At 38.5% G+C, this 24,346-nt stretch overlaps 2 protein-coding genes and 1 pseudogene across 5 annotated transcripts in view; 1 reads left to right on the plus strand and 2 right to left on the minus strand.

Moving 5' to 3' along the window:
- Positions 1–16,481, plus strand: part of LOC307147453 (inhibitor of growth protein 1-like) — a 56,317-nt pseudogene extending 39,836 nt beyond the window's left edge. Inside the window, exon 2 of the transcript XR_013824044.1 lies at positions 15,749–16,481. The product of XR_013824044.1 is annotated as an inhibitor of growth protein 1-like (transcript). The remainder of the gene's footprint in view (positions 1–15,748) is intronic.
- The window catches only part of LOC307147501 (splicing factor U2AF 35 kDa subunit-like), a 225,512-nt gene continuing 203,784 nt past the window's right edge, over positions 2,619–24,346 (minus strand). For all 3 annotated transcript variants that reach the window (XM_079852250.1, XM_079852252.1, XM_079852253.1), the window contains one exon: positions 2,619–2,678. The gene's annotated coding sequence lies outside the window, so the exon portion shown is untranslated. The remainder of the gene's footprint in view (positions 2,679–24,346) is intronic.
- On the minus strand, positions 13,263–23,965 carry LOC307147545 (ubiquitin-conjugating enzyme E2 A-like). The gene is made up of 6 exons (XM_079852352.1): positions 23,554–23,965; positions 23,198–23,278; positions 22,874–22,899; positions 22,676–22,765; positions 17,636–17,724; positions 13,263–17,540 (listed from the first exon to the last, which is right to left on the minus strand). The coding sequence occupies exons 1-6, from the start codon at positions 23,595–23,597 to the stop codon at positions 17,412–17,414; spliced, it is 459 nt and encodes a 152-aa protein (XP_079708478.1). The 5' UTR covers positions 23,598–23,965; the 3' UTR covers positions 13,263–17,411.

Here is a 24,346-nt window from a genome sequence, read left to right on the forward strand (position 1 = left end):
GAAGTTTATTCGGAATTTTAATGTTTAAAGTCCCTGTAAAGGCAATTCAAAAAAAAAATTCTAAACACATTATAAATGTTAGAAATGTATTGCTAAATCATATTACAAAGACTGTGAACTGTGAAGTACTGAATTGTGGAGTTAGACCGTTAAACAGTTTTTCACCGTTGCTGTGTTCCGGATTTTTTGGGCGGGGCTAAAAGGGGGGCTCGATGACACACTGGAGCCCCTGAGCTCCTGGACACGCCCCTACTTGATGACGCACTGGAGCCCCTGAGCTCCTGGACACGCCCCAACTTGATGATGCACTGGAGGAGCCCATTCACATCAGTTTGCAACTCAATCGCGAGTTACTGTCAGTAGCCTACTATTAGTTACTACATCGTACAGTTTGCTAGCTAGCTATGCCTTCGTCGCGGAAATGCGTATTACCTGGATGCGATCACGTACAAAACAGATCGGTGTCCTTATTTAAATTTCCGAAAAACTATCATATCAACAAGAGGTGGATTAATTTTGTGAAGAGCCACCTTGATGGAGAGCTGAGGATCACCGCCAAAACCCACCTCTGTAGTGATTATTTTACATGGGATAGTTTTATAAACTTTCGTCGGAGACAACTGGGATTCATTCACTGATAATCCGCTGTTACTGGTGAATGTGGCCGAACCGACTATCTCCCGCCTCGGCCTTCATCCTCCCGTCGCGCCGACAACTGGTGCCATCGTCGGCAGTGCGTGCCCACCAATGAGTGTAAGTTGCCTTGTGTGCTTATGTTATAATTATAGTAGGTAGTCCAGGCTCGAACATGTATGGCTTTGTAAAACAAATTAAGCTGCTACGAGCATCCATTCCGGCTGTAGCGGTGACAGTTGAGTGTGGCGACTGCAGCGAGCTTTCCCGCGAGTGGGCGTGGTTTCAGCGCAGCCAGCGGACACGCCCCCAGCGTTTGAGAGCAGAGACTACTGCTCATTTTTTCAAGATTTTGATCGCTTATTTTATGTACTTGCCGGCTTTTTTATCATTCAAATTTGGCTGGGTGGCTAATAACACATTTTTCTGTGGTGTGACAAACTCAGAACACATACTTAATTTTGACTTTACAGGGACTTTAATCAAAACGCCAGGGAACACCTCAAAGTCGGCAAAAGCCAGGAGATGGGTGTCTGCGGACTGCAAGACTGAGGGCGTAACTTGAAGGGGGCGTAACTTGAAGGGGGCGTAACTTGAAGTTGTCCAAATCACAACCGAATCACACGAGATGTCAGAAGAACGAGATTTTGTTGGCAAGACGGCAGCTCGTTTAGAGGGTTCAGAGACCACGGTAAGAATATTTTCCACAGATAACCGTGTAAGAAATGTTCATACAGTATTGTGTTTTTTTTTTTGGTACTGTTTCTGGAGTTGATAATCTATTAAAAGTTTTTATTTATTTAAAACTAAACCGTCCTCGCTTGGTGTTGTTAAGTATTTTACTGGCTGGCGTGGTAATAATAATGCTGCCTTGCTCTTGGAATTGGCGTAAAACGGCTTTCCTTGGTATAAAATGTAGCCTACATGAACACCCTCCAATTTCGAACTTGAATGCAATGAGCTCGAAATCATGATTTCAAAAGTTGTAAATATCACATTTCTGATAGCACGTGAAAGCAACATAAGTTAACTAATGGCAGGCAATAAAAACAATATAAGCTAGCTAACGTTAGCCAGGGTAAACATTAGGCTAATTCGGGAGCTCACTCTGTAACATGCAACGTGTAACGTGTAATGTTATTTATTTCCCCTCACACATTGCTGCATTCAGAATAATGCAAGTTTAGTTGTGATTACTTGACGGGTGCCTTTTTACATGAATGTACCGCAGTATTTCTGAAGATCTTGTTCACCAGAACAATAAATGTTAATGTTTGTGATCATTTTAATTCTTATTTTATTTTCCTCTAGCTTCATTCAACAGTTTAAAGTATCTTAAAAAATCCAAACAAATGCCAGTTGTGCAGCAAAATGGGAGATTTCTACATTTGTGTGGGCCACAGTTATGATTCAAGTCAAGGTTCTAGTGCTAAAATTATTTTAATTATCATAATATAACATTCACTTCTACATTAGACTAATGCTTTTTGTTTTAGGCAATAAGTGTTTCTTTTCATTTCTGAATTGTCTTGTTATGGTGGCAAATTAAAGGAGTAGTTCACTTTTAAAATGAAAATTCTGTCATCATATAATACTCACCCTCATGTTGTTTCAAACCTGTATGCATTTCTGTCTTCTGCTGAACACAAAGGAAGATATTTAGAAGAATGTCAGTAACCAGACAGTTTTTGGGTCCCATTGACTTCCATAGTAGGGAAAAAATATATACTATGGAAGTCAATGGGACCCAAAAACTGTCTGGTTACTGACATTCTTCTAAATATCTTCCTTTGTGTTCAGCAGAAGAAAAAAATTCATACAGGTTTGAAACAACATGAGGGTGAGTATATGATGACAGAATTTTCATTTTAAAAGTGAACTACTTTAATATTGAGGAAACAGTGCTACCAGAAAAGTTCATATTTAAAAAAAAGAAGAAATGCAAACATGTTTTACACTTAAACTTTTCTTTTCTTTTGTCAACAGGTGTGGTAAACTGGAACTCCTTTTCAGGGGAGTATAAAAGGACCTACCGCATTCCCTATCTGATCTCCCGTTGCATTAAATGTGATGATTTGTACAAAGACTATTAAAGGAGAACTCCGGTCAATTTTAACATTGAGCTCATTTTTTTGTAAATTTGGAGTGCTGTCAGTACAGAGAACAACGGCAAAAATCGTTGTTGCCTACACTGTGTTATCCTCTTTTTAAAATTTGCACCCTGTTGACTTCAATGGGGCAAGTTTTAAACCTGCTTTTAGCCTCTTAACATCCTTGATGTGTCATTACAAGTGCACAGCCAATGTGAGTGATTCCTTCAGAGTGAACACGGGTGAATCTGACTGCAGTAGATGTGAAAGATATGGATAAAAATTATGTTAATTCGGCCAGCGCTCATACCTGTATTTACATCCTGTTTTCGGTCGAAGTCCACAGTAATCGATTGTCGAGTTCACGCACATAGGTTTAGTTACCTATGATCACGCGCATGAACTCGACAATTGATTACTATGGACTTCGACCGAAAACAGGATGTAAATACAGGTATGAGCGCTGGCTGAAATATTATAATTTTTATTCATATCTTTCACATCTCAACCCAACTCATCCCCTTATATAACTAGGGCACAATACTTTAATTACAACAATTCATACTATACCAATCCTGCTGATTTCAACACTCAAACACAAAACACTCAATCATACACAAACTTACACGCACAGTAATGTATATTCTAACACACACACACATAGCCTTCCTTCTCCACCCTCATGGTAATCTATCCCAAAAAACTCTTTTTTTTTTTTTTTGTCTTGTCAATTACTGTTTTTATTTGTTTCATGTTGAATGTGTGATACATGCTCTCTATATATACTTTTTATAATATCAAATAATCATTGTTTACTGTACGTTTTATGTTCTTTACACTTTGTTTGGGTTTTGTATCGTGTGAGGTTTTGACAATATTTGTATAACACTTTTTGAAAATTTAATATAAAAAAAAGGATGTTAAGAGGCTAAAAGCAGGTTTAAAACTTGCCCAATTGAAGTCAACAGGGTGCAAATTTTAAAAGGAGGATAACACGGTGTAGACAACACCGATTTTTGTCGTTATTCTCTGTAATGACAGCACTCCAAATGTACAAAAAAATGAGCTCAATGTTAAAATTGACCGGAGTTCTCCTTAAAGGATACTGGGGAAGTGGACAAAGAGGAAAACTTAAAGGGTTCTACTCTGAAAATGATTTTGCTGGATACTGCTGCATGGACTGTTTTTATGTGGCTGGAGGCACAATCTGATTTTCTATGACAATATTAGTGACATAAATTGTGGATTGGGTTTGCATAAACCCTCTTTGTGTTGCCTTTCAATAAAAGTTTTTTTGTGATAAGTTTGCTTGTAGTTAATTTGTCTTAAAGTATCATATTTGACAGTAGTGCATTTAACTGTTTATTAGTGTTGTCAAAAAATCGTTTGTCAGCACATCAGGCAATATGACATGAACAGATATTTAAAATTATTTATTTAAAACATGAAAAGATGTTTAACAATATTTATTTAAAAAATAATGTTTTAGACAAAGCCAAATTTCAAAAGAATATCTATATTAGTACTTGCTCCACAGTCTAGTTGAGGTGGGACAATTAGAAAAAAACAATACATTGCAATATGGTTTCTAGCAATACATTATCAATACCTTGGCAGTGGCATAAATGCATATTGAAACTTGCTTTACTGTATACAGACAAAAACAAGCATTTTGAAGATGTCATCTCAAAGGTTTATGTTCTTGAACAGCTAAGAGTCAGTTTAGTGCACTGCATTTGAATATGTTCAGTTAAACTTATGCGAGATCGATTAAGAAGCATACGAAACTAATCGCATACTTTTCTCTAATCGCTCTCACGGTCATTTGATGTCATCTCGTCATATCGCGGAAGTGGGCGTAACTTGAAGGGACGTGGCGGAAGTGGGCGTAACTTGAAGGGACGTGACGTAACTTGAAGGGGCGTGGCTTACGGCGTGACGTAACTTGAAGTGGGCGTAACTTGAAGTGGGCATAACTTGAAGTCTTGCGGGGTGCAGACAGATACTATTGAAAGCCAGGAGAGAGGGCTGGCAAAAAGTAGCAGACAATTTATATCCGTTAGAAGTGGCCATCCCATACACAAAAGAAATATATTTGAAATATATTTTCAGAGTATGTTTTGGAATGCAAATATTTGAAATTGGCCCAATAAATATATTTCACACTTAACATCATATATTTTTGTTATATTTCAGAATATGTTTCAATGTATTTTTTTCTGTAAGGGTCCTCAAAAGTGTCAAAAATATATGTGGCATATATTCCAAATACATTGAAATATATTCTGAAATATAACAAAAATATATGATGTTAAGTGTGAAATATATTTATTGGGCCAATTTCAAATATTTGCATATATTCCAAAATATACTCTGAAAATATATTTCTTTTGTGTATGGGATGTTAGATGTTTTTATCACTTATTAGCCTATATTTTTGTATTTTAATAATTGCATAATTACTTTGTTCATTGTAATGTCAGAGTCACCACACTAGAACATGGGAACAAATAAAAGTGAAGTACAAAAATATTTTACATAATGGTCATTTTTAGTTATATTATAGTCTCTTTTATAAAAGGCACTGTTAAATAAATGGTGTTCTGTTTATAAAAGCAACCAAGAAAAAGGCTGAGAAAAAAATAGAAAAGATCTTAGTAGCCTAACACTGTAAAATCATTTTTGCTGCATTAAATTAAGGCTGTATAGTCATTTCAACTGTTAAATCTTGAGTAATGATGAATTGCTTTGACTTGTGAAAGTGAAAACTGATAAACTTATGTTAATGTAAAAATATTTTGCCATGAGTTATTGATCACATTTTTCCCCAGTGTAGTTCATTGTAATGACACTGTGTTTTCCTCTTTTGTGCACTTTTACATAATACACCAACACTTGTATCTGTTCCCAAGAAAGTGGTGGCTGAAATATGTGCACTAAGTGGACATTTTCTAACTTTCCAAAGGAAAGAAAGTATAAGACTTTGTAATGTCCATTTGTTTCCATTGCACTGGACAGTGAATAAACCCTCTCAGATAACTGTCATATGGAGGAACTAGCCTACCTGCAAGTGCATAAATAACTTTACTTCATTTATACTTGTATGCTTTATGGCTGCAATATAAGTTGCAGGATTCCACATCTACAGAAAGGCCTACAGAAGAGTCTGCACAGACAGAGGAGACATAGGCCTACAGGTGGGCAGTGGATAGCCAACTTTTCCTTTTTATTTGTTGCATGAGGCATGTGTCTAATATCTCTTGTTGCAGGCACTTGACCACTGGCTTTTCTTTACAAAGAACAGTTGAAATAAAACTCAAGGAACTAAGCATATTTGTCTTTTATTAAATATTTAAAGGGTACATAACATGCACAGTTTCACCTAATCTCATGTTAATCTTGAGTACCTATAGAGTAGTAGTGCATCCTTAATATCTCAAAAAAGTGTTTAGTTTTATTATATTTAGAAAAGAAAAATACAGCTTTCCGATTCTCTCCGGAAAAAGCCGAGGTCCTGGAGGCGGAGCTATAGAGTCAAGCGGTAGTCCTTGATTTCCAGCAAAAGACAGAAATCTGATCCAGTTGTACTTACATGAATGGGGTCTTTTATCACTGGGACCGCTCCACGTTTTAATAGCAAACGATTTGCAAATCCAGCGTCGACCTGAGCCTTGTTAATAAAACATTCGTCACTGAAACGACCAGAACACACAACCGCACTTCCTACACTCCGTTGCTGCCCCGGAAAAACAAACTGCATCCACTGTTCCTGTAACACTGGGTTCTTTGGAAAACTGAACACGGTAAGCTTTCCCTCACATCCAAATACACACTTTTTTGGAGACATTCTTGAACAAATCCTATGCAGCGCTGCCGATGATTTCCTGTTGAAGCGCGTTGATGTGCGCGGTCTCGCTCTCCTCTAGTCGACGTGCTCGCGGGCGAGCTTTTCCGGGAGAAATGCTCATATAAGGAGTTCCACTCTTATCTACGTCATTAGATCCACGATCTAAAAAAAAACAGCTGAAACTTGTACCAACCCGGAAGTAAGATTTTCAGCATAGAAATTCTCCGTTATTCGTCCAAAATATTTTTTTAAAACTTTGCCCATGTTTAGCATGAGAATCTATCTCTTTAACACTGTAAACAACTCTGAATACATGAAACACCATTGTACCCCCCCTTTAATGAAAAGTGTTTTTTATTTGGCAATGTTGTGTAATATGGCACATGCAGCAATGTCACAGGCCCTGTCAGGTGTGCAACCCTCAGACTTTTCAGACACTGAAATCTTCCCTTAGCCAAAGTTCATTTCATTGTGTGCCCTTGTCCTGGCTAGAGCTGCATTGTAACTGGTTTGGGTCAGGGAATGGGGTCATAAAACACCTGTCTGCAGGCAGGAACATGTCATAATCACCTATGGAAAAATGCAGTTCTGTTAGGATCAGAATAAGTGTATGTAATACAGTGAGCTTGATATTTAATTGTGGAACTTTTCTTACCACTTTCAAATAATGTGCATAAATGTGAATCTCTGAAAATTCTTAAGTCATGCACAGATCCTGGCCATTTTGCTTTCACATTTGTGATATGGAAGATTTTAGTCAACTGCCTTTTTTTATTTGATATAATATTACTAATCTGGAATATTAAGAATCACAATAGTAACTGGGCTGCACATTTACATTGTGAACCCCCTTTCTGTTCACATAATCCCCTTCATTGAGGCCTTGATGGCAGTCTATGGTAGCCTATAGTCTATGGTACCAATCACGTTAGTGAAGCCTGAGTGACATATCTGTAATCGGCATGGTCATGATTGTATGATCTTCATAAAAAATTATGATAGCCTAAAAAAAAAAAAAAAAAAAAAAAAAAAACTGCTTTACAACATTGGGTCTTAAGTGGCTTGGAAATGCCACAAAAAAAACTAAAACTGTTTTTTAAACATAAAAGCGACAAAAAACGACAATCTCACAAATCACGAGAAAAAATATATCTCAGAAAGAAAGTGCACTATCGCGCTGCGCTCAGTGGCGGTCTTAACATAGAGGCATAGGTAGGCGGCTGCTTGGGGCCCCCTACCAGCGGTCGTAGTAGGGGGGCCCCCAACCAACCAACCAACCAAAAAAAAAAAAAAAAGCCCCTTATCATCATGAACGCTTCAAAAGCATGGTAAATTGTATAAATATTCTTAAGAAATACGTTGAAACGTTGAAGTAGTAGTTAAAATGTCCAATGTCCATGGTTATCCGTCTCTACACACCCCCGACTTTCACAATGAAATGGACTAGTCCGTAACGGTGCGCGGCGCGAAAGATAAACACGCAGTAACAGGAAGACTGGGAAGTACACAAACAGAGACGAAACAAGACGAGTCTAAACGCGAAAATGAAACGAAGTTACCCAAGCGGCTCAAATAAAAGAAAAAAGCGAAAAGACGCCGATAAGCAACGCTGCCAAAGATGACAAACTTTTTTACGGCTACTGTTGGGGATACAGACAGGAACAACAACGTCCAAAGCGTTGAACATGTCGCTACAGCAGCAGCAGCTAGCTGTGAAGTGCTAGGTGAGAATAATGTTAACACACTCACATGGATATACGTGGATTTGCTTGGAGCCAAATGCAACTCTCACCTCTCCCCAGTTTGCCCCTCTTACGTTAACTTACCCCTTTACTATAAATACCGTTTTGGCGCTTGTAAATGTGACGTGACAGATCCCTAGCGGCACGTGAACCGAATCGATCATCTCTACTAGCTAATAGTGAATAAACACGAATGAACAATGTTGAAAGATACAGTACAACTTACCGAAATGTATATTCCTCATACATAATATCGACCAATCAGTGTTTTTTAATCGCAGAAAGACGTCAATAAAACAGCTGGAGAACAATTATGTCACATAACTTTTAACGTTACCTTACCTCAGGAAAGTAGTCTAGTAGCCAACTAGGTGAACCCGGAAATGTTGAGTACACCAAAGTTTTTTTGTAGAAATGTGAAGTATGGGTCCCCAGCATACAGAAACTGCCGGATGCTAATTCGCATATGTTGAGCAATTTGCATAATTAGCATAATTAGCATTATTAGCTTAATCGTCCATTTTTAGCAGATATTTTACACTGTATGGCCAATTTCTACAATATGTGAGTGGTTTTAGAGGTTTTAGAGGATGCTGATTTCATTTTTGGCATTTTCAGATTTCAAAGAGCTAATTTTATTACATATTTTGATTTATTTAGGCAAATTCTGATTACTTTCAGTTATAATTTTAGGTTATTTTTATGGTATACAAAATAACTTACATTTCAGAATCTTGAGTGCTCTTGTGAATATTGATGCATTGTTTAGGGTGTGGTGAGGCTGAATCCCCTCTTGACACTTTTGAAGATTCAAAATTGCTTTTTGGACAAACAATGAATCTTTGTTAGGCTGAATGTTATACATTTCTGGAGGGAAAAGCAATGCGGGTATTTGACATAACTTGGATCCTGCAACTGTACGATACATATTAATGGGGTAGCTCTTTAAGACACCCAATGAGATGACATCACCTAAGCCCATCACCATGTGTGATCAACAAACTATGTACAAATATACACTATATACATGCCATTCAAGACAGGCCACGCAAGTCGCTAGGGCAACTCCCGAATGGCAGAAGGGCTGTCCAGGTTGGTCCACAAGTCGCAAGATCCAACGGGGACCCAGTTAAAACTCCGCCAGATGCAAGAGTTAAAACTGAGTCTGGCCAACCCGGGTCAGTCCGCCACACCAAAGGCTAACCAAGAGGGCCTCACCTCCGCACCACACAAAGCACACACTGGCTACCACCTTCAGGCAAACTGCTATGCCTCACAATTAATTAACAAAAGGCAGCCTCATCATCTCATCATCATCATCATCGAGCAATGGTCTAAAGACACTTATATTCTTCATTTTAGACACACCTTCATTACTGTGACGATCTTGCACAACATTGTAGGCTGACCAGTCCAGGGGAAGAGGAGTAGAATGGAAGCATCATCCCTCCTCTGTGCTCTAGAAGCCCTCTCTCGGATGCTCTCTTGGACAGTAGCTGTTCTTGGCACTTCTTTCAGAGCGGGTGGAGTCAGCTTCTTAGGGCCTGTATAATGTTCAATGGCAAGACTGCTGTTAGCTACCGGACAGAATTTCTCAGCTTGGAGCTTTGTCAGATGGGGAACTTTTAGTGACGTAATCCCACCGTCTGGAGTCGCCACTCCAGGGAACAGGATCCCTGCAGGATTTTGCACAAACTGAGTGGCCATGGCATGTCTTGTGCGGCAACCATTGGGTGTGAAGTCTACAAGATCAAAGTTATCACCCCAACTGTGAATAGGGCCAATGCACCTCTTCAGTCCATACCCACAGGTACTTACACTGAAAAAAATTATTCATTGAACTTAATCAATTTTAGTTCAACTTAATGCATTTGTTTAAATGTAGGTAAAATAAATTGAATGCAACCACTTACGATAAAAAAAAAAAGATTAAATTGAACGAATCATTTATTTCAGTGTATCTGCATCATCTGAGGCGTATTTGGCAGCTGATTTCCGGAATCCGGAGGACCTCATCATATGTTACAACAAGACCATGCTCATTTAGGTTCCGAACCAGTTCTGAACTACCATGCTTATGATGCAGTTTTACAGCTAGCCCCAAAGTTGTGTAATTCCAGCTTTTACGGATGTGCTGCTGGATGCATTGAGCAAGTGTGAGTGCTGGTTTGGTCACCGTTTCTACCCTGGACACAAGACTGGAGACAAGTCTTAGGAGAGTTGGACTTGTATATTGAATGACCCTTTCAAGCCTAAAGCTGCCAAAGTCGTATTCACGAGGCAATGGAATATTCTGGACCTCTCCCCGCACTTTTCTGACAAACTTGTCGACATCATCATCGTCATCATTGAAGAGGCCAGTTTGTCCTACTAATTTGAGTTATTTAGCAATGTACAGCCTAAAGCCAACAATCGTCTGACATCCTTCAACTCTCAGTACAATAACGGCATCACCATAATAATCACACAGGTGTGCTAGCATTTGTTTCCGGCACAAACTCCCAGAATTAGCTACAAAAACATCATGTAATTTGGAGACAGTCCAAGTCACTGACTTGTTTGCACTCATGTGGTCTATGACCGAAGCTAGGCAGCTGTCAATTGGTTTACTAGCAGTTGCATTAGAGTCAATAGGTACCTTCCTGAAAGCATTGTAACACTTGGAGTGATACTGAGCATCAGCTGCAGGTAGGTCCATGATGCCATTCACCCGTAGCTTCACAACTTCTGCCCAATTATCCTGCCGTTCATTAGCCTGGAAAGCCAGACCTACATCAAGATGTTAGGTCTGGCAACTCACCACTGGCACGACTCAATCCGAGGGGCGGGATAAATGGTTGTCTTTCAAATTCCCTCTTCATGCAATAGGATAGCGCTACAACCAACCAGAGCGTTTGCCCACCAGCGGAGCTAGTTGATAGATTAAACTTTTGCTGTATCTGGTCGGCAAAACTACAAACACATCTTCCTTTTTTAAGAATGACTTAAGTGCCGTTCTTTGTTCTTTTCTCAAAGAAAAGCTTAACTCCAAGTCCTCCAGAGTCGCGGCCAAAGCCGTTTGGAAAGACCGCTGTTCGCCAGCAGCAGCCGCCATTCTTTGTTTTCCATGTAGCAGGGAATTCACGCAGAACCATCACAACTCTGCCGTCATTGTTAAGCCCGCCCACCGACTCTATACATGATTTGATTGGCCTGACTAGAGTTTGTTTTTTCCAGCTCGAAAGTCAACGGAGAGTTGCTAGACTACACTGGCTGCAAAATAAATTTTGCTGCCGCTAGGGTGCATCTAGATTTCTAGGCTAGCCGTTCATCACATTTAGACAAAATCACATCTTTCAAGGGTGGAAGGCCTGGCCTATCTAAAGTCTGAAATTTTTTAACTGGATTCCACCTGTTAGGATTTTTAGAGTCTTTTTCTTCACAAATAAGACCACAGAACAAGCACTGTTTTGAATACTCAAAGGCAGAGAGTTGTGAACGAATGATTCGCTTTCCTAGCTGACTCTGACATGAGTCTGACTTGCATTTGCTCACGTTTCTAGAGCTAGTAGTATATGAGCTGTAGCAAGATTTGTGACATAGCACAGAAGCTGATGAAGCACCATCAGTAGCAATAATGGTTGACAAAGTCTCATGTATGGCTGTGTCTCCGAGCTCTTAATTAGCATAGTAGCGATTCCTTTGGACCCAGATATTTTAAAGTTGCCAACTTTTCCACTGCATGGAGCAAACAGACACTTCTTTCCCGACATTTCGTCCTGATCAAACCATCTCTCTTTGTTTTGAAAGTACTTAACCCTAGAGTTGAATAGTTAAATAATCCCCCACAACAACTTGAGAAAGCAGCAATAACACTGAATATCGACTGTTTTTAATCCTTTCCTTATCAAACCACAAGAAGTCTGAATTTAAAAAAAAGAAGAATCCGAAATTTTTAAATAATGGTAACTAATTTTAGAACACCAGATTCACCCACAAAATGGATCTGACTAGAAATTCACAATGTATTGAACAATACTGTCACTATAACTCTGTCCACCTTTTATCTTAATGTGAAAACATAAGTAATATCAACATTAAAATGTCAACATTAAATCCCTTGACTGAATTTTTACGAATATTAAGGTGATATAAGAAAAATTTCGACTTTAAAACTAGACTATGCTCCCTTGCTTTACAACATACTTATTACAACTACACCAGCTAGCTACAACAGCTTATTTGCATAAAAACATAACTGGACCTCAAGAAATGTAAACAAATTTAGGTTAGCAACATTCACATCAAAGAGCAAGAGCTCTTGTGATTCTGAAATGTGAGATTATTGTGTTTACCATGAAAATAACCTAAAATTTTGGCCGAAATTAATAAAAAATGTCTAAATTTATCCAAATTTGTTATAGAATTACCATTTTGAATTCTGAAAGTGCCAGAAATGAAATCAGCATCCTCTAAAACCTCTAAAACCACTCACATATTGTAGAAATTGCCCATACAGTGCAAATTATGTGGTCAAAATGGATGATTAAGCTAATAATGCTAATTATGCTAATTATGCAAATTGCTCAACATATGTAAATTAGCATCCGGCAGTTTCTGTATGCTGGGGACCCATACTTCACATTTCTGCAATAAAACTTTGGTGTACTCAACATTTCCGGGTTCACAATGGGGCTCTATGGGCTGGCTACTAGACTAAAGCCTTTTAATGACCATAATATATGTTATAGCATGTTAGTTGGCTAGAAAAAATAGCTATAGAGTAATTTGCTAAATATGTGTAATATATTACATATTTAGTATTTTTTATTTTTTTTTACTTCTATTATTAAAATTGTTATTATAATAAAAACGCATTATGTTTAATTTTAGTTATTTTTAACCTTAAATAATACTACCAGCTGATAGGGCTGTTTGTATGTTTACCGCATTTATGTTTTTTTTTTTCTTGAGAAAAATTAACGCCTATCTTGTGTACATATTTATCCAAATGAGTCAATATTGAATCAAATCACAAGAATTGAATAGAAATCGTGAAATTTGTGTCAAGCAATAATAAAAAAACGTAGCTTACCAGAAATTGTACCGTGTAAACATTGTAACATGTTTCTGTTTAGTTACTAAAATGTTTTGACATCACAATACTCTTATTGTGATGCAAGATTTTCCAGGTGTTATCTGAAACCTTATTCTCTGTTGGGTGCCATCGTGACTATTAGTTTGTGTAGTGCTACACTTTGTGTGTTCTCTGCTTTCCATCTTCATTTTGGAGTAAAGAAATGTATGCAGGATTTAAAGGGAAAGTTTTTTTTTTTCCTCTCCAACATTTACTTCCCTGATTAGCTTTACCTACCTATTCACCATTCAGTCTGTAATTTTTTTTCGTTCTCTTTTAAAGATGGGGGGGGGGGGGGGGGGCTTAATCACAAACCCCATACATACTTTCGCCTTGGGCCCCCAATTGCGCTGGACTTCCCGTATCAGCTCCGCTTATGAAGCCGGGATCTAATCCTGTTAACATGAAATAAGCCTGCTCCCGAGCAGGTTTAAGCTTGCGCACATGTTGCTATGACAGCAAGTCCAGGATGAGCGTTGAAGAACCAAACAATCCAAAATCATGCCAAATCGCCAACAATCAAATCCAGCTAAGTGAGTTAGCGACGTACGAAGAACGGACCCCTGATCCTGATAATGTTTTTGTTGTCATATTCGCAGCTATGGTGTCGTCATATTTATACTAACGGTATAAACGATCGTCTCCACAGTTAAATTCACAGTGTGATTAAAAAAAATTAAGGGATGTTAAAGGCATGTAAAAGAAAATTTATTTACTAAAAATTTGATTCGTGATTGCATTTTTTTAGTTGCTTCCTATGCCTGGCTGGCACAACCGCACGTCGGCTGCATTATGATTTTTGTTTTAAAACAAATTTCGTTAGGGTAAAAATAGTGCCAGTCATCATTATAATACGGGGTACTTTCAAACTCGCTGAGATGCATTTCGTGCATGTGTGTATGTTCATCTGGTTGTTGTCACATAAAGTGCTTAGTTTACTGGATCTGGTTGGGAAGAATTGTGCGTTTAATCAGAGAATGTCTAATAGGAAGAGAATTGGCACTCTCTGGTTACTTCCGGTTTCTGGACTGGCTGCAAGTGCAGAATGAATGGAGGTCTATGACGCTATACTCCTCAAAATCCACTTTTCTCAGGATATAATTTTTTGTCTAGTAATCTGAATGTTGTATTCGAAAGGAGATGCATAGAAATTACACATTGCTGGGTGTTAGATTTTTTAGAGTCACTTATTTGCTTTAAAAAGTCTTTTAAAATGTCAATGACGTCATACACATCGTACGACCAGAGATACTGCTTTACGGCAATCCTTCAGTCGCTTTGGTGCTTTCGTGCTCTGCACTTTCTTTTCTCTCGAGGCATCGACAACACAGCTGACACAGGTAAATACACGTGCTAGAAGAGTTTTTGTTTTGTTTGTTTCTGGTCCCGCTTCGGATTCCCCGATGCCATCAAGCGGTATCTCTGGTCGTAATCAGTCCTTCACTGACCAATCAGCGTTCATTAGCAGAATGCGTGTTATGGGCAACAACAACTCAACCTGTAAGAAATCGAAAGGACATAAGTACTCGTTCATTATATTTTCGACCTATAACCCATGTTGAACTTGCAAAACCTACAGTAAAATCTGAGATTTCTCAACGGCAATCGGGTGAAAGAGACAAATTTAGCCGTCTAGCCCCATAGACTCCCATTCAGTCTGCACTCGCCCGCGATCACCTCCAGTGGAATTCTAATGGAACTGCAACCAAGATCGATACAATGGGGCTAATAGGAAGTGCCAAGGCTCTCCGTAGATGGGCTCTGGTTTAATGTACTTTTGTTACAGTAGCACATGCTCCACCTCCTTTGCTTTGGATTGGATTTAAGCAAAACGTGTTTGATTTAAAGCAACATATTTCGCTCATTTTGGTCGTATTTTTGGGCAAGTTCATAGAGTGTGATTGGTTTTTGAATATTGCATGGGCGGATCTCTGTTTTTGTTGATTAGCTTTGATTGGCCGTTTTCATCAAGTAGGGATTGGTGTTACAATACACCTGCCAAGTGTAGCCAAATTTCATATTTAATGTTCAACGTCTATGTGAAATGCATTTGAAGTTTACTTTGTCAAGTACTTGAACCCGTCCAAAACTGCATTGAAGGGATAGTTCACCCAAAAATGAATTTTCTGTCGCCATTTACTTACCCCCATAAGACGTTTTTTACACTGACCAACAGAAAGCGGCTTTGTTTGAAAGTGACTTTTGTGTGAGCTGTGCTTCATACATCACTACACTATAGACAATAGACCATTTTTGCCTTTGAAATTTCACTTATGTGACCACATAATGCATTCACAATAATTATTTTGTATAATTTCAGATTTCCTCAAAGAGTTAGATGAGGCCTATGAGAAACATGGACAGGAAGAGGACCCCATACAGCGAAGGCATTTGCTGCACTTTATCCAAAGAGCCCTTATCCAAAGTCAGGAACTGGGCAATGAGAAGATTCAACTCGCTAGTCAGATGGTGGAGACGCTGGAGAATCATAGCCAGCAAGTTGACAATCTTGCTGAGCTTCTGGAAGCCCGACATGAACCCCATGAAAGCGTGACAGCTACTACCACATCTTCTATTATTTCCGTAAGAGAAGGGAGGAGGATAAACAGAGAGAGGAATCCCTAGGTTCCATAGATGGGCTTTCTGGAGCTAACAAGCGCTCCAGACGTCAGAAAAATAATAATAATGACACTCTTGAGAACATCACCATTGTTCACCATGATGAAGGGATCAGCGTTGGCACTGCCAGGGAAAAGCAGAACAAAACCTCAAAAAAGACAAAGAGATCCAAAGCTGACAGAGAGCCTTCAACTACAGATCTACCTATTGATCCGAATGAGCCTACTTACTGCTTGTGTGACCAGGTGTCATTTGGAGAGATGATTGGTTGTGATAATGATGACTGTCCAATTGAATGGTTCCATTTTTCATGTGTTGGGCTTAATCACAAACCCAAAGGAAAGTGGTATTGTTCAAAATGTAGGGGAGACACAGAGAAAACCATGGACAAAGCCTTGGAAAAAGTAAAAAAGGAGAGGGCATATAATAGGTAACCTATATCGGCTGATCTCATCAGAAGTGCTCGTATGGATTTATTGCTTTATTTTCGGTTTCATCTGGAGACAGGTATCAGATAATCACTTAAGAAGTATCATCCAAGTGGTTGAAATCTCCTCTCTCAGAGGAAGAAATACTTAAGCATTTATTTGAAATATGGATATTTCATTTGAAAACTATATGAATCTTCAATCATGTTAGGTTGTATTGTTTTTGTGTAAACCCATTCTTTGTTAGTCGCGTGCAAGCATGTGCTTTCACATACAATAAACGTGTTTGAATAATTTACTATTTCCTGTCTTTAGACATTGAAAAAATCCCTTATTATCCCTTACTCTTTATACTAATGTGTTTTTACTAATATTTTGTGCTGATTCGTTTTTCTTTTTACCATATTAAAAACAAAAAACAAGCAAATTAATGAATACAGACACTGATCCTGTACACAAAATTCAAAGTGTATTATTATAATATAGTACGCAAGAGGCATTCAATAACACATGGAATAAAAAATAAAAAAAACACACTTCCAGGCATGTAACAGAACACACAAAAATAGCATAGCAAGATCACTTGAAGGTCAGTTCACATTGAGTCAAGACCAATTCAATGATGGCAGGCCGGCACCGTGTCCATTCAGAGGAGTTTGGTTCCTCTTCTTGAAAAAATGGCCCTCATATAGTCCAGGCTAACACAATGTATAGTCACTTTTTGGTTAGAAAATGACCATGTGATATAATTGGCTGAGCACAACTTCTCCAAGGGGAAAAGGGGATGGATTTTGGATAAAGTGCATCATAACAGTATGAGGTTTGTGTGAGAGACAAAGAGAGGAAAAAGAAAGAAAGAAAAAAGAAACTTCCTCACAGTTCACTGAACTAAACTCTCAAGACACACCACACAAAGTTCTGTTCTGCAGTGTAAGGTCAGCTGTCCCTCCAGCTCTGCTCGACAATAGCTGACACACGCTTCTCATACTCCCGTTTGTTTTCCTGGTAAAGTTGAGCTGCTTGACTGTTAGCAGGACTGTTTGGATTTGGTTCATCAAGCAAAGACTGAGGATAATCAACAGAGGGAAAAAAGCTGATCAAGCTGCATTTTGATTTGCATTGATAGAGTGGTAAAAACCATCACCAATACAATGTTTTACCTGGATTGAGGTAAGAATTGATGACACGTCGTAAGTTGGACTCCAACGGTTTTGTAGGATGTCAAGACATATACTCCCATCTGCATATACTAAGGTATCATTGAAAGAAAAAGGGTGGTTAAAACACGTCATAGAGGCAGTAGCCTTCGTAGGGCAGCGAAATTTAACAGCCATATTATGTAAGCTTGTTGCTGCCACAGAATAAAAAATAAAGAAAGGTAATTGCAACTTTAAAAAAAAAAAAAATTCATATCACAATTCTGAGGAAAAAAAGTCTGAATTGTGAGTTTTAAAGTCCTACATGCATACCTGCCAACCTATTTTTTATTTTATTTTTTGGGGGGGGGGGGGGGGGGGCTTACTAGGACGACGGGGGGGTTGTGGACGACGACGACACACGCATTATATTGCATTGCATAAAATGTGTGCTGGTCAACTAGTCTAAAATTAAGAAACCCCTATAAAACTGTAAAATACAGATAATACCGCAGGGAAAAGGGCTTCTATTTGTGACGTGCTGTCTTTGCATTTGAACATTGCGCATTTTAAACTGGACACGCATTAGCTGAATAAATGTTACCAATACAAACATATTTATAGAAAATAGTTGACAATGATTAGACAGAAGTCCAATAATAGCATAACGCATCACTTATTCTAAAAAGAATATCAAGTATACCGGTAAATTAGACGAATCCGACATATAAGGGCTGTTAACAGTAAAACGTTCGTCATTTCTAATTTTAAAAACAAGGATGGTAATACAAAATGCTTTCTGGCATTTTGACAGAAAAAAAACAAACAAAAAACAAGCAAGAACAAAATTTAAACTTAGCCCGTCAAATTTAATTTTACAATTATCTTCTCTCTCTTTGTGCGCGCGTCCGTGTTTGTGAGAGAGCTCGCGCGCAGCACTGATACAACGGTAGCCTACTTTTTAATCCATAACTAACGCGCTAGTTTTCATACAAAATAAATATGTAACATAATTAGGTACTTTAGTTATTATTAACACAATAACGTAACACATGAAGGCTACGTTTCTTAGCACTGAGAATTAATTAATAAACGCCTGTTTTCCAGACTCGCGCTTATCCGTAATATCACATCACTTTCATAATCACTAAGCCTGTAAGCCATAGCGATTTCAAGTTTATTAAGATTTATTGTTCAGCATTTCTTGAGCATTTTATTATTTGCATGGCTGAATGATGTCTTCCTCTTTTCTGAGTGACCATGAAGAACGGAGTATTTTAAGATAATCCATGCGATCCGTGTGATCATCGAATCCATAAGATTAGGTTAACTCAGTACAATATTTCACCTTTCCATATCGAGCCCAGCCCAGCCCGTTTACCTTCAGGAGTCAGATGTACATTGACGACTGTACTGTCCGCTTATGAAATCAGTCAGACTGCGGGCCGTGGGAGTGGAAGGCAGATCGAGCGGGATTCTTTATTGGTGTCGATTTTCACTCTGTTTTAAATGATAGGCCTTACGCATCTTTCAATCATCCCCGCTTGCTATTTGGGGAATAAATCCAGCGCTATGATTGGTCGAACTCTTCTTCTTTTGCTGTTGCTTGATTTGAGGACTGCGCGTGCAGAGGAGGGGCACGTTCAAGTTCAAAACGGTGCGCAACGTTTTGCTACGGTTTCCGGGTTGAACGTCATGTTTCCTGGAAACGGCGTGCACCGGTGTGCAACGGGGTTTGAGATACGTTTTCTCTTGTTTGGTGGGTGTGTCAGAACTGCAGTCCAATCAGCAGCAACATGTATATAAAGCATGCGGTATTAAAGTGAACTCGCACAATGGGTTCAAGGAAAGTAATTTACAAATGTGTTCGATGCAGCTCGGTATACGCAACAACTGAGGATATTAGAAGACATGTTTGTCGTAAGTTTTATTGTAAAAATGTAGGATATCAACATAATGATGTAGTTGTTTATATTTTTAACTTCATTGCAAGTGTATGACATTTGGTATAGAAATAAACAATGGTAATTAAGAGCTTTTTCATAAAAATGAGAAAGAAAATACAGGGTATTAAAACAGTATGAACAAATAAAGTCAGTATGTGAGGCTAAATAGATGTGTTTTAGTCTGAATTAGGTAAGATGTGTGCTTCCATTTCAGTTTCAGCAATCCCTTCACTCGATTGACATGTTCTCTTTTGTTCTGGGCAGCAAGTGCAGTAACTGTAACCAGTGTTGTAGTCGAGTCACCAACTGTCGAGTCCGAGTCGAGTCTCGAGTCCCAATGTTCGAGTCCGAGTCACCAAAGAAGAGACCGAGTCGAGTCACCATTACCTGAGTTCGAGTCCGAGTCGAGTCTCGAGTCCCCAGTGTTCGAGTTCGAGTCCGAGTCGAGTCATCAAGGTTGAGTCTGTGTTATATTTCAAGACTGCCTACATTTCTCTAATCTGGCACCTTTAAAGAGCTGATATAATTATAAAAGAGGGTCTACATTAAAGAAAAATGACACCACTGTGTTAACAAATATAAATAATAAATACAATATAAATAAATATAAATAAAAACTTTTGATTTCAATAATGTAGGCTATTAGTAGGCTAAATGTTAAAATTAACATTAACAATGCTGTAGAAGTGCAGTTTATTAATAGTAGCCTAAATGTTAACTAATGTAGTTAACTAGAGTTTAATAAATGGAACATTATTGTAAAGTGTTACCGATTTGTTATACACCGATTCAGACGTCTCGTGAGTTCGTTGTTGGACAGATGGACAGTTGTTTTAACCATTCATTAAAGTGAATCGTTCAAAGGAGTCATTAGTTCGCGAATCGGACGTGTCATTAATGGACGTGTAGCATAGGCGTAATTTGCGGGTGGGACATGTCCCCACCACTTTTTGCTAAGGTCGATATTGTCCCCACCACTTTTGAAACATCTCGGGGCACGAATGTACCAATACAAATAAATAAAACATCTCCAGTTAACTAGCAGAGCATTCATTTAGTTCGTTTGTAAGAGGCGATCTAGCGCTGAAATGTGTTGTTTTTGAAATCAAGTGATCAAAGTGCTCGTTGCCGCTGCGATCAGTGGCGCGGATACTGTGTTCTCTTGTGGCTCGCGCACAGTCTTCACTCGGACTTCGATCCGTTGTGGAGACTCTCTATTCGTTCCGGTGAAATTACAAAACAAAATGCATACAAACGTATGCTTGCCTGATATATACAACCACTGATAAACATAATCGGTTTTATTGAGAAAAAAAAAAAAAAAACCTATACGAGTGTGGATTAGAACCCACAACCTCTGACACGCTTGGCAAAAGTTCTACCACTGGACGGACCATTTCAATATACACGTTTTTACAACGGATTTACCCATACCAACATATATCAAACCTCATTAAACGACAAATTAAACCCATGCACTATTTCAATCGATTGCTGGACATCGTAATGTTATTGTACATACATCGATTTATGATTTAACATTCATGGCCTTCTCAGCTGCCATAGTTGCAACTCTTGCGTCATCAGAACAGTGTGTTCAACGCATCACCGTTTCTGTTTAAAAAACGTTGTGCAACGTTTTGTCGGGGCTGAACGCAGCCCAGGGGCCTCATTTATAAAGCTTGCGTACGCACAAAACGGGGCTGAAAACATGCGTACGCCAGTTCCTGCGCAAAAGGTGGGATTTATAAAGAAAAACTTGACGGGAAAATTTGCGCACCTGCACGCAAACTCTGACCCATGCGTACGAACGTTTTGGAGATGGAGCACTTTGGCGACACTGATGGTGAGCTGGAGTTAAATGTATTTTTGGTCACTTTTATACAGAAAATCTAAAGAAAATTAAACATATACAGAAAGATTATACAAATACAATTTCAATCACCAAGCCTGTCACTTGAAGCAAATATCCATTCCTTCTTAAAGGGGCATTCCACCCATTTGAACATTGTTTTTTATTTAAAGTGGGTCATATATGTAGTCGAAATGTAAAATAAATTTTGAATTTGGTGCCTTCGTGACCGAGGAAAGACAAAAAATAACTTCAGGACGCATTTGTATGAAAGACAACAACTCCCACAATGCACCACATTGCACAGCTCCGCAAGCCACTCCCACTAATCCAGAAAGCGCATATCTGCCTATAAGAGAAATCACTCTTCCGTCTACAAGGCTAGCTACCACCAGAGCTTGAAATTCATTTCACATTCACACAAAATGTCTAGTTAGTTGGCGAACTCATTAGTGCATTACTCCTCGTTTGTATTTCTTTCGAAAAGGTGAATTATTGCATGGTACCTGGATGTTCAGTCAGAACATATGCGGTGCGAAACTAGGATAGTTCTCAACACAAACGTCCATGTCCTCGTCTGATTCAGAGATTTCGTCCAGGAGAAATTGTCATCGTTGAAATTCTTTGCCGCAGACGGACTCTATCTCTGTGTTCGTAGTTGCATCTTACAGTCTATGAGTTGCATAGTGAGATCACCGGCGCCACCAGTCCGCCCTAACTCGAGCCAGTCCGGGCTCCTCGTCCGTGGCAGGCAGGTCTTCTGCCTCGGCTGCTCTTCGCTATAATGCGGCTTGTAAAGGTAGCCACATGGAGACGCATGTACGCACAATCTTCCGCTGACTGGGATTTATAAAGTGAATTCTGCGCAGGTTCTGGCGTACGCATGGTTTTATAAGTCTGAATATTTTTTTGCGTACGCCATTTTTGGCTTTCGGGCGCACGTACACTTTTAGTAAGGTTCCTACGCACAGTTTTATAAATGAGGCCCCAGGTTTTTGCGTAGTTTAGACTAACAAATCGTATCAGCGTACTTTGAAGTCAAAATGCGTATCCGCTACGCAAAATGCGTACAGGTTGGCAGGTCTGTACATGCAAGATATAAACTCGTAATTAATTGTGAAGTCCAAATTGGAAGATATATACTTCAAAAAAAGTAAGAACTGTAAGATAAGTTGCAATTATTGTTCTGTTTTCTTTTCCCTTCGTGGTGGAAACAAGCTTTCATACTATATTTGTGATTCTGAATGAAGAAAAAAAAAATCTTACCATTAGGATGAAACATTTTTGAGATGAATCTAACTGTGGGTGGTTTGTTTGGGTATTCTTCTGTGAATTCTACTGTCAATTTGAATGTACCTAAAACAACAACAAAAAGCATGAATACAATATACAGTACATAGCATTATATACATGCCTTGAATGACAAGAAATTATGCATTTCAAGAACTGCATGTTTATATTTACCATCTTCAAATGGAGTTCCTTCTGGTCTGTGAAAAAAAAAAAATGAAACATTTAAAATTGGTAACATTTGGATAACCACAATAATGCCACCACGTCATCATTTGCTTTCAGTTTCAGTATGTGAAAACAGGCACAGGTGTATAACAAATGCTCAAGTGACAAATACCAAATTTGTGAACTTTATAAAAGGACGGTCTTGGTTTAGCCTATGCAATTCGCAGGTGTTCACGAACGACATAAACATGCTCGGGTTTCAGAAAAGTGAATCTGATATATAATAAACTTGGTTTAGTCCACAGCACAAATTTTTTCTCAAGTACTTACCCAAATATCACTGCATTCCATACCATGATATTGTTTTCTGACGGTGCACCGCTAACACCTGCTGGAGGATCCTCTTGAAGTCTGTTGGGTTTGTGTCAAAACAAACAAGGGAGTCAGGTCAGTTTTAGGAAACTAAGGTCAAAATAAACACAAAACAAATTACTTTCTTTTTTAAAGACGACATTTAACAGATCTTCATTTATATTTGAATATGAATGTCGGATACGAAAAACAACTTTTCTTAAAAAAAAAAAAAAAAAAAAAAAATGTTCCCGTCTAAATATTTCTCCTCATTCCCCGGTACATCCGGGAGCAGTAAACAACAGCTCCTCTTATAGTTTTCTTTTATTATTCACCTTTTAAAATCCCTCATAAGTCGCCTTCGTGCTGGAGTAGACATTCCTTAAACCGTACAATTGTCAGATAACAATTTTTGTGATATATTTCTTCCAATAATAGCCTATGTGCCTTTTCTCCACCTGAAAGGTCATCGACTCGAATTCGCTTCTCGGTCGGCTCAGCTTGGAGGATTTCAACACGGAATTACAGACGATACCACTTTCCTGTGGGGGAGTGGTACATTATGAACAGTCTATATAACTTCGTTAACAATGTAGAGATTGTATAGTTAACTTGTACCTATAAATAATCTACAAATGTAATATTTGCAATTTAATATGCCATATGTACGCTGTTATATTCAATATATAAGACAAGTCACATCTATTACAAATGGTCCCCCCTTTTACAAAGAATAAAATCGAAGATCCATCTGTTGAAGGCGGAGCGCTAATGACGTTATAGGTATCGCAGTAAAGGTCGACGCAGAAGACAGGTGACACCCGTGTCCAAACACGTGAGGCAGGAAACCGAGGTGGGTGTATCAGCTTCCCATGGGAACAGTTTGCTAATCAAATTTCACCTTTTGTTATTCACCACGAGCAGTCTTTATTTCAGATACGGCACGATGTATTTAAAAACAAAACAACATTTTAAATATATGCAGTGTTAATGTTTACTTAAAGAATAAGGTTCCATTTGATTTTGATACTGGATTTATATAACTTTTTAAATGAACTTAATTGGCTTTCACATAGAAAACTTTTCACTTTCAAAGTATTCCTGCTTTTCTGAGTGCATTATGTACAA

Source organism: Squalius cephalus (genome assembly GCF_949319135.1).
Source record: "Squalius cephalus genome assembly, chromosome: 2".
Lineage (NCBI taxonomy): Eukaryota > Metazoa > Chordata > Actinopteri > Cypriniformes > Leuciscidae > Squalius > Squalius cephalus.

Bases quoted from the DNA above. Each gene is read 5' to 3' on its own strand.
- LOC307147545 (XM_079852352.1), bottom strand. From the start codon at position 23,597: ATGTCTACTCCAGCACGAAGGCGACTTATGAGGGATTTTAAAAG. The intron at 22,900-23,197 runs GTAAGTACTTGA...TTTTTTTCACAG, and splicing joins TGGAATGCAGTGATATTTGG to ACCAGAAGGAACTCCATTTG. The intron at 17,725-22,675 runs GTAAGATTTTTT...ATGATACCTTAG, and splicing joins AAAAATGTTTCATCCTAATG to TATATGCAGATGGGAGTATA.